Source organism: Papio anubis, chromosome 10 (genome assembly GCF_008728515.1).
Source record: "Papio anubis isolate 15944 chromosome 10, Panubis1.0, whole genome shotgun sequence".
NCBI lineage: Eukaryota > Metazoa > Chordata > Mammalia > Primates > Cercopithecidae > Papio > Papio anubis.
The window spans coordinates 35,624,454-35,638,334 of record NC_044985.1 but is presented as its reverse complement, the minus strand read 5'-3'; the positions used below and the strand labels follow the sequence as shown (position 1 = coordinate 35,638,334).

Sequence of the window (13,881 nt, the reverse complement as noted above, 5' to 3'; positions counted from 1 at the left end):
ATCGGCTCACTGCAACCTCCATCTTCTGGGTTCAAGCAATTCTTCTGCCTCAGCCTCCCGAGTAGCTGAGATTACAGGCGCCCACCACCGCACCCAGCTAATTTTTTAATATTTTTAGTAGAGACGAGGTTTCACCTTGTTGGCCAGGCTGGTCTCAAACTCCTGATCTCAAGTGATTTGCCCACCGCAGCCTCCCAAAGTGCTGGGATTGCAGGCGTGAGCCACTGCGCCCAGCCCCCAAATGAAGTTTTAAGAAACAAATTGACAACTATGTATGCTATATAGAAGATGCTAAGTAAATATGTCTTGCAATTGCTGTTATTCATCTCCTTGATAAAACTAAAATATATCTTAGACTAAAAATTTGTAGCAGAAATGGTTTTAAAGTGTTTGAAATGGCTTATGTACAAAAGATCACCATTGTTCACCTTATACTTTGACCCCTTGTTAAGTCAAGTTGATGAACAGCCTTAATTTAATATATCTATTTTCTACTGTTCTAATGTATACATATTTGGTTTTGGGGTTATATAATAGAAAGCAAATGAAGATTTTCTTCTCTTTCTAAATATTTAAAAATTGATAAAATAACTTCTTAAAAGTCAAGAACTCTAAAGTTTGAAACTTTGAGATCTAGAAAAATTGATTTAAGGTATTTGGAGACCTTTTATTAAATGGCTTTGTTTTTTGTATTTTTCAATTTTCAGTTTAGGGGCTTCTGCAAATAATTTCATCATTAAGAATGAATACAAATTACTTATAATAATATAAACTATGTGTCGTAACTTGTGCCAAGTATTTGTCAGAAGGTTGTTCTTTCAACATGTCAACATTAGCAAACTTGACCTATATAAGACTTCAGCACACACTAGCAAGACATACTGAAACTGAGAAGATAGAAAGATAGGAATTAAATCCCATGGAAAGTCCATCTACTTATTGACTCAGCCACATAACAACTATTGATAATGGTTTCTTTTATTTGTGTTTTTTTGAGACAGAGTCTTACTCTGTCACCCAGGCTGGAGTGCAGCAACACTATCTTGGCTCACTGCAACCTCCACCTCCTGGGTTCAAGCGATTTTCATCACTCAGCCTCCCAAGTAGCTGAGAGTACAGGTGTACACCACTACACCTTGCTGATTTTTATGTTTTCAGTTGAAACGGGGTTTCGCCCTGTTGGCCAGGCTGGTTTCAAACTTCTGGCTTCAAGACATCCCCCACCTTGGCCTTCCAAAGTGCTGGGATTACCGGTGTGAGACACCACGCCCAGCTGATTAATGGTTTCATTTTCTGTTTAGGAGAAAAGAAAAAATATTTACTGTATATCCTTGATAATTACTATATGTATACAAGTTATACTTTATCTCAATTGTGAACATTGTAGCAGTATTCCTTTCTGACCATACTTACTCAGATAACTGTATAGACTGTGGTAGCATTACTAGCTGCCATCCTGCAGAGGGCACTGTAATTAAAGTCAGTCCTGATTTTTTTTTTTTTTTTTTTTTTTTAAATATGGAGTCTAGCTCTGTCACCCAGGCTGGAGTGCAGTGGTGTGATCTCAGCTCACTGTAAGCTCCACCTCCTGGGTTGACGCCATTCTCCTGCCTCAGCCTCCCAAGTAGCTGGGACTGCAGTGTCCACCACCACGCCTGGCTAATTTTTTTTGTATTTTTAGTAGACACGGGGTTTCACTGTGTTACCCAGGATGGTCTCGATCTCCTGACCTTGTGATCCGCCTGCCTCAGCCTCCCAAAGTGCTGGAATTACAGGCGTGAGCCAACGGGCCTGGCCTAGTCTTGATTGCTATATAAAATGTTTTATGTAACTCCTTTAACCAAATGAAAAATACAAATATACTACTAATGTTTTTATTTGCATCAGAATCATCAAAACTATATTCTAACAAGAGTCATTTTGTATCTGCTGAAGACTTTATTGATTCAAACACATACACACATTATTAAAACCAAAATATCTCAGTAAAATCCCTAAGAAGACAGATGCCATTCAACAGTTGTGAAAACTTGCAAGTGTGGCACCAAAACCTTAGTTTTATATCTTGTAATATATAACAGAATTTTATGAGAATTTCATTTGCTAATTGAGTACATCCTTCATGGATTCTTGGCCCAGTATCCATGTAGGGAATTTAGGATATTTATTAACACCCTAAAATTGTACATAAACTTTAAAAATTTTTGTATATATGCATATGTGCGTTTTCAGGGGAAAGGTCTGTGATTTTAAACAGATTGTCAAGGAAGTCCCTAGCTTTAAAACTGGCAGGTAGAGAGGAGTGGGGCAGGAAAAGACTAAGAACGTGTGGCCTATTTTGTGAATAAAACATTATACTTGTTATTTGGAGTGTGCACAATTACATTTGGAAAAGGGTTTATGCTGTGGCTGTTTTGCTCAGATCAGATACTCAAAAGATAATGAGGAATAAATTCAGAAAGCCTAAAGAACTTGCCTCTGAGTCATAGCATTGAAGCGATAGAACTTCTTATTGGGGAAACTTGGTAAATTTAATGCCACTCCAAGATGGCCATATTACATATTCAAATCTAAGAAATCTTCATGTACAGTGACAGAAATTAGGGTGAATAGGATTGGTTTAGGATAGAACTTCAACTGAGAATTAAGCCCTAAGCTTTAAGGCATATATTGTAATGAATTCATTTATTTCCTATGCAGCTAGAAGGTACTAGCTATGTATGTTACTGAAAGATTTGCAATGTAGTCATTCATCATTTTCTGTGGAGCTTAATTCTCTTGTGGAATCATGATTGGGAAAGGCTGGTTTAGGAGGTTGGAGGGAAGGAAATATACACAAGAGAAATGATTTGAACAACATAGAGATGGCAGTGCCCAAAACTGTGTAGAGAGCAGTAGGATAGGTTGCTAATTACAGCAGAGGACTTATATGGGAGTGATGTAAGGTAAAACAGAAAAGTATAGGCAAGGTAGAATTTTGGAGAGCTCTCAAGTATTAGGCTAAAAGGTAGTTCTTTGCCATTTAAGCCTAATTTTGGATTTAGGGGGTGGGTAGTATGTATACTGGAAAACATGACTGTTAAATACGGCATTTAGGACCATAAAAAATGGTAGTCTAAGACTATAAGAAATATGTAAACACATATAAGTATAAAAAATGTGTTATCAGCCTATGCGCTATGAGATGCTTTTGTGTCACATAGTTGAGAAATTCTTGTTTACTAAGATTGTGAAAAAGATTATGTTAATTAAGTTGAAAAATATGTGGAAAATGTATTGGCCTTTACAGTTTTATTTGCTTTAATAGGACCTAAGAAAAGCTGGATTGCTGATTTTTGCTAATAAACAAGATGTTAAAGAATGCATGACTGTAGCAGAAATCTCCCAGTTTTTGAAGCTAACTTCTATTAAAGATCACCAGTGGCATATCCAGGCATGCTGTGCTCTAACTGGCGAGGGGTAAGAAGTCTTCCTCTTAGATGTTATCGAACTTGTATTTTGCTTAGAAACATGTATATCTTCTTTAAACTCCTAAATATTTAAGGCTATTGTGTACAAAACATCGTAAGGGACAGACGTAAGCTGTAGTTCATGTCTATAATCAGAGACTTTTTAGGGTGGTTCTGTAAATAGTAAAACAACGTAAACATAATACACATAAACCTACTGAACATGTAAGCATGTAGCTGTTAAAATTGCTGTAGGAGCTCAGAGAAACGGGAGTATCAGTGAGAGCTGGAGAAGTTAGGAAATACATTTTACGATGATAGTGAAACTGAAGACCTGACACTTGCTGAGCATGTCCTGTGTCTAGAGTGCTTTCCATATAGTGCTTCATTTAATCCCCATAACAGTCCTACAGAGTAATTGTTTGTAAGTGATATTTTATGCATAAAGAAGCTCAAATCAAAGATAATTCATGTCTGAGACTACTTTGGGGTTACTAACTGTTGGAACTGATGCACTTAAACAAAAGAAGGATTGAGGGAATTGGAGAGAGTGTAGCAGTGATTGGTCCTTGGTTCTGGAATGATAGGTGTTGGAAGAGAAGTGTGTGCCTAGAGTAGAAATTTCCCCTGTCTAGTGCCCACAGTTGAAAGTATTTCAAGAAGGAAGTGGTGTGGTCGGCATTGTCAAATCTAAGGTCAAGGACCAGGAGATGGAGGATGCCACTGAATTAACAACAAATGAATGTATTCAACCATTTTTTCAGAACAAATTCTGTGCATTGGGAAAGTGGGCATGAGGTAAGTGTAGTTTAAAGAGGAGGTTGATTTTAGGAAGCAAAAATAGCTTTATAAACTCTTGAGTGTGGCAGATGAAATAGAGGAGGTTGGAAATAGGATAAAAAGCCAAAAGAAGGATAAAAATAAAGTACAATTTTTGTTGTTGTTTTTCCAAAATATGGTGGATCTGTATATACAGTCATGCACCCTATAATGATGTTTTGGTCAGTGATAGACCACATATATGACGGTGGTCCCATAAAATTAAAATACGGTATGTTTACAATAACCTGTTCTATTTTTAGATATGTTTCAGTACAAAAGTTCTTACTGTTGGGTTATGGTCATCTACAGAATTTAGTACAGTAACATGCTATGTAGGTGTGTAGCCTGGGAGCACCAGGCTGTATAGCACGGAGCCTAGGTGCATACTAGACTGTACCATCTAGGTTTGTGTAAGTACACTCTGTGATGTTCACACAGTGATGAAATCACCTGACACATTTCTCAGAATGTATCCCTGTCATTAAATGATGCATGATTGCATTTAAAAGCAGAGGAAAAAAGAAATAAGCGATAAAGGATTCTAAATAGAGGTCTTAAGTTTGGGGTTCTTGAGGTTTTAGAAAAGGACAAAAGCGTGGGGTATAGATGAATTTGCTCAAGTGGGAGAAATTGTTTTGCTTTCAAGACCAAGTTGAAGGGTAAACCAAATATAATTAATTATTGAAGCCAAATCTTAATAGAAGGCACTATTACTGACATTTGGAAGAGCATAATTAGAACCTTAAAAAAGGTTTTTTAATTTAAAAAAAAACCTGTTCGTTAAAAAAAATCACAGATAATACCAATTATCCATGTATTCATTTAAGTAAAAATATGTTAAATATTTGTCAAATAGTTTAGTATATATATCTTTGTCAAGCAAAAGCATGGATTTATAATATTTGGCAATAAAGACAAGTCATCTAGGATTGACATAGATTTAATTTATATACTTTGATAATTGTATGGAAAATGTATCATTAGTATCAACTCAATTTCATTTTAAAAAGAGGTAAAACAATTTTGTTTTAAAAATAGGAAGGTAATAGATGAGTTTGGTTTTGAGAGAAATGTTCTGTTTTTCTTTTATAGTTCAGCTGCCTTGATCTAAATTATTGGTTTTAGTATGCATTAGCGTTTTGATTCAGTGTATTGGAGATCACAAACTTCGGTGTGTGACTTCATTTGACTCCCACTTTTCCCATTTGCTAACATTGCCAACCTGGATTTCCTCTGTAACATTGGAAGGATTCTAATCTCAGTGTTGTAAAGATTAATTAAGAGAATGGATGTTAAGTCAGTTTCTAGTTTGCTATTAGGTAACTACTGTTCATTTGTCAGTTTGGAGTTAAACAGTCTCTTCATCTATTATTTTTATGTACTATTTCCTGTCAGTAGTTTAAAAGTAACGAATCTAGTCCCAGGAGAAAAGCATGGGGCAACCACCCCAAAACAACCATCTATTTACCTCATTGCTGTCTTTTTTCTATTTGTGTCTTCTTTTACATTATTAGACTCATACTTAGCAAAAATCTGAATTGAAAAAAATTTATATTGTAACATAGTTTTTTGTGTCTACAAAAGCTTGTCATAGATAATAGTTAATACTTATTAACAGTTCTTCATTTTATTGTAACTTAATGTGTACAACCATTTCTCTTTTGCTGAACTTTTAGTTTCTTTTACCAGAATGAACATCCTTTTCTGTATTTTGGGTTATGTTCAATTACCAGTTGTTCAGTGATAACTGATGTTACCAATATGAAATTTTATTGCCTTCAAAAGTTTTATATACTTACATTTTATAATATTTATATAACATATTATGTGTATACTTTTAATAACTACAAAATATATATTTTGTTTAATATTCTGCCATTTGTCATTTATATCATGAGCATTTTATCCTATTATAAAATGGTTTTATTTCCTCCATTTCCTGGTGATGAGAATTATGAAATCATTTTTGAAAGGAAAATTTTAAATATTTCATCATACAAATGTCTTGTAATTTATTTGTTTTCTGTATTTCTAGACAGAAGTTGTTTTTCTATTAAAAGTACTTTAATGAACAGTTTTGTATGTAAGTCTATGTTTATGTCTGATTTTCTTTTATAGGATACATTTCTGGAAGTAGAAAAAGATTCAGAGTATTGATATTTTAAATATTTTTGATACATATTGCCAGATATATTTTTGACATATGTTGCTTTCTTTGGGCACTCATTGTATAATTATAAAGCTTTTTAAAAGTGTCAGACAGCATTCCAGGGACTAGAGATATAACTGAACCAAAAGAGCACAGATGTATTAGCTGGGCGTGGTGGCACACGCCTTTACTCCCCGCTACTGGGGGGCTGAGGTGGGGAGATCGCTTGAGCCCAGAGGTCATGGCTGCCATTGATTGTGCCATTGCACTCCAGCCTGGGTGACAGAGGGAGACCCTGTCTTAAAAAGAGGAAAGACAAAAAAAGCACAGATGGATTATGTATGAGAATATGGCTTCACTGCAGCAGCCCAAGCACTGAATATTATTGATTTTTAAATCTTTGTTATTTAGCTAAATGAAAAATACTGCCTTTTAGTTTGCTGTTCATAGCTTCTTAGTTCAGAATTTAATCAAATGATTTTGTTTTCTTTATAGGTTGTGCCAAGGACTTGAATGGATGATGTCACGACTTAAGATTAGATGATCTCTACTGACCTCTTCTCATAGACTTTGTATAAATGAAGTGCTGGACTTTACCTGAAAGCTGCAAAAATTAATGGTTTAGATATATTTATAATAAACTGATTTAAACTTTTTCTATAAGAAGAAAAATTAAGACCACTTATTTGAAAACAAAGATGAAGTCTCACCTTCCAATTTACTTTCTTATTAGTTTTTTCCAAAGTAAGTTATTAAAGCTGTGATTGACGTTTTTCTCATAATGAATCCTCTCAGGACATTGTGTAGCCTGTGGTAAGTACAAAGGGAGAGGAAGACATTTTGAATTTTAAGAGCTTTATTATCAGTATAACCCTCCCTAGTTGAATGTTGTTTTCTTCTTGTTCCATTAAGTCAAAATACAAATCAGCACAGATATTCAGTTTCCAATATTTTAAAATGTAATGTTACTTATGAAAAGTATTTTGCTTAAGGTTGTGTGTGTATTGTGTATATACCTCAAGTTCAAGTTAATGGCATTGATTTATGTTCCAGAGAAAAATAACACAAATATTAATAATATCCTTCGTTATAACCATAATGAGATAAGTATTGGCATTGGTGTTCAGTGCCATTTTATACTTTCTCTCTATGTTCTCTGTATTGTACTAACCAACCTCCCAAATCATTGAGCTGCTTATTTAAAAAAAAAAAGGAAAAGGAAAAAGCATGACATTGCGTATTGATTTTTTGTTGTTGACCAAAATCACAAACATGGAAACACATAATTCAGCAGAGTGGGATAGCTATCAGATTCTTGGCTTAGTATTACTAATGGGCAGGATTGTACAATGAGCAACTATCAGATTATTCCTTTCAGTGGTTCTTATGGCATCTAAATTACTGAATAAATTATTAATCCATTAATCAGTGAATCAAATTATGATTAAAATTATCAAATGAATGCTCAGCATTCATTGAAAACTGTTGTGTGAAACATGTCTACCCAGAAAAGTAATATTCTATAAATACTATTAAACAACTTAGCCATATTATTTTTAAGCATTAAATTATACATCAAGGAGTTAAAGTGAATTTCAGAGTAAAAGTAAGGCATGTTTCTGAGCAACATTGATAATTTCTTAATTTGCCAATTTCTTCTTATTTTGGTACTTGGAATATAGTGTGAGATTTTTTATTTCTAAATTTTGTTGTATCATCTATTACATAAATTCATTGACAATTATAAACTGCAAGTGTTTTTTGAATGATTTTAAGAATTTGGTTTAAAAATTGATTGCTACCATGTATTATTTGTACTAAGAAGTAACTTGACCCAAAACACCCTCTCTGTTTGCTTAGGGTATTTTTTTCAATGTCTGAAAGTTAGAGGTATTCCTGTCACAATTGTAAACAAACTTATCCTAAATGTGTTAAAACATATTCTGGGGTACTCTATGTATCTTTCATGCCTTGAAAATCTGAAGGTTAATCCAAACTCACTTGTTTTAGCATATTTAAGAAAAAAAAACAACTACTTTTAATATCAGCCTTTTAAGTTTCATGAAGATTTTGGTGAGGAATAATAGTATATACTTTAAATATTGACAAAACTTTGAAAGTTTTCTTTCTTTAAAATGGGAAATACTCCATATCTAAATTCAGGTCAGGCATGGGAGATCAGTATTTAACATTGAATGTTTTGTATTTTATATTTATAATGTTCAAAATGCAAGCATAACATTTAATCTTTGTCCACATGGTTTTACAAAAGTAAATCTTAAATTACTAAGCTTTTCTCATATGTTCTCATACTTCTTCAAATCACTATAAAGAATTACTTGTTATCTATTAAAAATCTCCTTCACCCAAATCTGTATTACGGTTTCACCAGACAAATATTCTGTGATGTAGCCCAGAAAATCTGCACCTTTTGTCCTTTTTATTTTTTAATTTGAATAATCATGTGCTTAGTCCCTTGGATTACTGCCACATCAGTTTAACACAGTATCAGCACATTACCTTGTCATCAAGATATTGGCTCAGATTTATTCTTAATTGGATGTTTAAAGCATGCACTACCTTGTTACAGTTGGTTTAGTGGATTATTGACTTGACATCATGAGAAGATGTGTAATTTTATACTACATTTATAAAACATGATTTTGTTTTCTACCCTTCAAGGTAAACATTAAAAATAAGGTGGTATTTGTGTACTTGTACATAAAACCAAAATTATAGTTGCGAAAAAATAAATTTATATATGAAAATGTCAAAATCATTTTAACAGTATTATTTTCAGATAAGATGGAGAGGCTGGTGAAAAGTCATATTGGCAATTTGTATGTAGTTTAAGTGGAATTAAGCAAAGGGAGATGCTTTTGGGTTTTTAACATGCCACTTTTGAGTGAAAACATCTCGTGGAGTCATTGTGTTCAGCTCTGAGAAGAACAAAGATTCATACTTCTGTACATGTGGTTGGATTTAAATATCCTGTTTTTGATACTAATTTTGAAAGTTATTTAACTTCTTTTGATATCTAGGCAAAAGTAACCATATGCTATAAGCATTTGAATATGTTTAATTTTGTCATAATAGCATCTGTGAAAGTGTATCTTACACATTATATAGAGGGTTCTTGTTTGAAATTTTCAGTTCTCTTTTATCTTCCCAGTACATCTTGGTCCTCGTAATGGGCAAAGCATACAATGAAGGCAGGTGGCTTAGGGGTTATAGTGGGGAAGTGGATAGGGGATTCATTTTCTTATATGACATTTTGCCTTAAGAATATAAAAGTGTTTTAGCACTGCTGACTGGCATTTTTAATATAGGTAGTGAAAATGACTTTAGAAGCATGGGATGAAATAGAGGGAAGAAGAGTTTTTATTTTCTGGCCTTAAAAAGTGCCTAGTAGGTCATTTGAGACCTAGAGAAGTGCACAGAGCTTGAGCAAAGGGATGAAGTCCCTGACTTTCTTTTCCTTTTTGTCTCAGTATATAGTATTAAGATGCCTAGAAACATGACTCTATTGTCCCCTCTTGTATAGGCACTTTATGTTTCTTGCTGTCACTACAGCAACCATATACAGTACAGACAACCTCAAAACCTGTTTATATTAGTGTAAATAGAAAATCTAGATTTCTCTGCAGGCATTTTTGGGAATGTATGTATAATAGGCTCTGCTTTGTATACAGGAGATAGTACCACGTCATCGGTTATCTCCAAACTCCAGTCTTCTCTCAATTGCCCAGTTATATCTTGTCATCAATCCCCTTTTCAAGGCTGGGGAGAGACAAGTTTCTCCATGTAACTTTGACCCCTCCCACTCTCCAAATGTAATCTGGATCTCCTTGCTTTCAAGATCAGCTTCCCCATAGCTCAGGTATCCCCTTCTCTCTTGTGTCTTCATTTACTATCAGTGAAGATATCTCTGTCCTGGAGGTTACTTTAAACTTTCTCTATAACCATTGCTATAGACAATGGTTTCCAAACCAGTAGTTTCTATGCAGCTTTTCTAGTTCCTTGCTATCTTCTCACCACTGACTTGAGGCAGTGATTTGGACTTTGCTCATTAGAGAGCATTATCAGAGATGTGGAGTCCATCAGAAGACCAGCTTGCAGTGTGAATAGCATATAGATGCCAATATTATAATTCTTTATATTTAACATTTTCATGCTTCTTAATTTAACTTCACATGTTGGGAAGTAGATTCAGAAACTTAGGAGAAATACCCAGACTCTGCCACTTCCTTGAGCTACTAGTTAGGCATGGGCGGGATTAAGTTTTATGTGTATTAATTTCCCACTACCAAGAATGGTTATGTTTCACAGAATACCAGTTCAGTTTGAGTTGGAAAAAGATGCCAAACCAAATTTATATATAGCCTATAACCTAAGGGCATTCTTGAAGCTATTGCCCACATCCCATTTTTTAGTTCATGTTTACTTACAAAACAGAGATAAACATTAGATGTCTAAAGGAGTTAGTAATGAAAAGCCTGTCCTTACAAAATAAACCTGTTTAAATGGGCTTTAAAAGACATCAAAATAATCACTTGTCATGCATTGACTGTAAATACAGATAAAGAAATATGTCTTTAAAGCTCCCCTTATACAAAAATAAAACTTCTATATCATGTTCCTTCAAAGAATGTAAGATAGTTTATTTTAAGACCATGATAATAGAGTAAAAAGGAAAGAAAGCCAGAAATTAGAATTTTGGATGCTAAAAAGTAACTTTCTAGTTAACCCTAAAGCCCTGTCAAATTGGAAAGAAATGTTCCAGGATACACTTGGATGAGTTATGCAGTATTTCTTATGAATTGTCTAGCCCTTGTGTATTGTTCTGAAAACTAAAGTTTAAATCTTTATGCTGTTACCTGCTAGACATCCCGTTCTTTGGTAAAAAATTCCCATAGTCTATACTCAAGAAGTGCCTAAAAATGGATTTGTGTTGATTTTAAGCCCATCTAATAAATTATATGTATTTTCTATGGTATCGTATGTGCTTGTCTTAACTGATGACACAGCCTAGAGGGTTTCTGTCACAATTTGTGCTTTATTTGAATAAAAAGTCTTTTTTTTCTTTTTCTTTTTCGAGACATTGTCTTGCTCTGTCGCCCATGCTGGACTGCAGTGGCGTGATCTCGGTTCACTGCAACCTTCACCTCCCCGGTTCACGCCATTCTCCTGCCTCAGCCTGCCAAGTAGCTGGGACTACAGGCGCCCGCCACCACGCCCGGCTAATTTTTTTGTATTTTTAGTAGAGACGAGTTTCACCGTGTTAGCCAGGATGGTCTCGATCTGCTGACCTCGTGATCCGCCTGCCTTGGCCTCCCAAAGTGCTGGAATTACAGGCGTGAGCCACTGTGCCTGGCCTGAATAAAAAGTCTTGAAATTGAAGACACTCACCTAACCCTCAACAAACCATGACGTAATGAAGCACAAGCCACACCATTTTGTCTCTTTCCTAATACAAATAGTCATGTCCCTGGCATTAGTTCATGCCGAGACTAGAAAACTGAACCCTACTACTGTTTTTTAAAAAACAATTTTAACAGAATATTAAACTGTATGTTTGAAATCATAAGTAAAAGTTTGTTGCTTGCATACAAGTAGCCTCTTGATTCTCATAGTGGTAATTTTGCATCATATCATTTAGATGTTGAGCCATTTGTGCATGTGCATAAGTGCCCAAATTCCTCCTCTTTGTTTAGATTCTACTTACAAATCAGACTAATAGAATCTGAATACATTTATCATATATTCTTCCAGGGTTTTTTTTTTTTAACTGACTGTAGAGTGTGGCTGTAAGTTCTGGGGCAAAGCTTGATTGTATTTTCAGTGATGTATAGTTACATTGTTTCATGTTAGAAATCATCGTGCATGGGAAGTAAAATGTGCATATGATTTTAAATTATTGTAATATGTACTATACCCTTCCCCTAAACTTCTTTCATTGATGATACACAGAATTCCTCTATTTTTGCTTGAAAATAGTCCTTTAGATTGGAGTAGCCTTTTCTTACATCCCTCTGTGGTTCCATGAGATGAGGTGATACCTGCAAAGCACTTTTAAAGATGTTTTTTAGGCTAATGTCCAGGATACAGCATCGAGGACGCAGCTATGTCTAATGAGGGCTCTGTTGGTTGCTAGAGATGAGAGAAATGTATACTAATCATTTTAATTTGTACTTAAAATACGTTTTACTAATCATATTGATTTTAAATATGACATTCTTCTTGTAGATATTAATCTTTCTTGTTTATCATATTGTCCTAGAGAAGCCTAGATAAAAATGGGTTCCACCTAGTGTCTTTGTATAACATCTTCCCCCTCTCCGCTCCCCATCCCTGCCAATTGAGCTCTATGCATATGGACAAGCAAATAAGAAAATCTTAGGTTTCTTGTATTTGAATTTCCAAAACAATAAAAGGTTTTGACTTAAGATTTGCATGCAAGAAGAGGCAGAAATATTGTCTCATCTTTTTATCATTTTGCGAACTTGTGTTTCTCTGTATGCTAGGAAAATTTTACACACAAGGAATGTTTGAAAAACAATTTTAGAGTGCCTGGGTGGTTTTTATTTGGTCAGTACTGATGTGTTGGGTGTCTAGGGAAATAATGCTTCAGGACCTTTTTAACAACACAGCTTCATGAATGACTGGGGGATATTTATGTTTGTGCTGAGAAAAGGGAGGGAGTGGACAGGTTGGAGTGGGGACCTTCATTGAAAGCAGCGCAGTCAGCTACTTTGTAGATGTGTTTTTTCATTATACTTGTAACAATGTTCTTGTGTCCATAATTGACTGAAATGTCAAGCTCCAGGAATGCAAAGTGTTTATCAGGTGACCGGAAGTAGAACCTTGTTGATTATGAAATGGAAGAATAATGTCAAGGTAGTTGGGGTAAAATGACAAATAAGATTTTACTGGTGAATTTCCATGCTTAATATGTACATTAACCTCTTTTTAAGTTGCATGTTAATCTGGTATAATGTATTGTCTCTGGTTTATGCTTTGAGTAAAAAGGCAAAAAAAAAGACGAGTTACAATTGTTACTCTGTTATGTACTATTACCTATACCTTTTCTTTTAGAAAGGGTTAATTATAATTACTATTCACACCTCTGTGTTGTCAGTGTTTTTATTCTGGTTTATTCTCTAAATGTGCAGATTCAGTGTCGGAAGACTGGGATCCACATGGTAATTGAAAAGGTATGACAGCTGCTTTGTACAAATGACAAAAAGATTGTCCTGATCTTCTCTAGGAAACTTTTCTGGCACTGGTCAATTTATAGAGAGCTCTCTATCTTTTATTTCTGAATGTTAGAATTGGAAATGAGCCTGACAAATTATGATCAGTTTGCATAGTTGATTTATTTTAAAATCAGAAAAGTTCAGTCATTTAAAATGAATATTATTAAAGTGAACATTCATGACCTTAGTTGATAGTAAACAGAAG

General features: G+C 34.5%; 1 protein-coding gene across 2 annotated transcripts in view; it reads left to right on the top strand.

Moving 5' to 3' along the window:
- Positions 1 to 13,543, top strand: part of ARL5A (ADP ribosylation factor like GTPase 5A) — a 32,959-nt gene extending 19,416 nt beyond the window's left edge. For both annotated transcript variants that reach the window (XM_003907478.4, XM_021923619.2), the window contains 2 exons: positions 3,308 to 3,459; positions 6,916 to 13,543. In XM_003907478.4, coding sequence (XP_003907527.1) covers positions 3,308 to 3,459; positions 6,916 to 6,964 — 201 coding nt within the window. In that variant the 3' untranslated portion in view covers positions 6,965 to 13,543. The remainder of the gene's footprint in view (positions 1 to 3,307; positions 3,460 to 6,915) is intronic.
- The last annotated feature ends 338 nt before the right edge of the window (positions 13,544 to 13,881 follow it).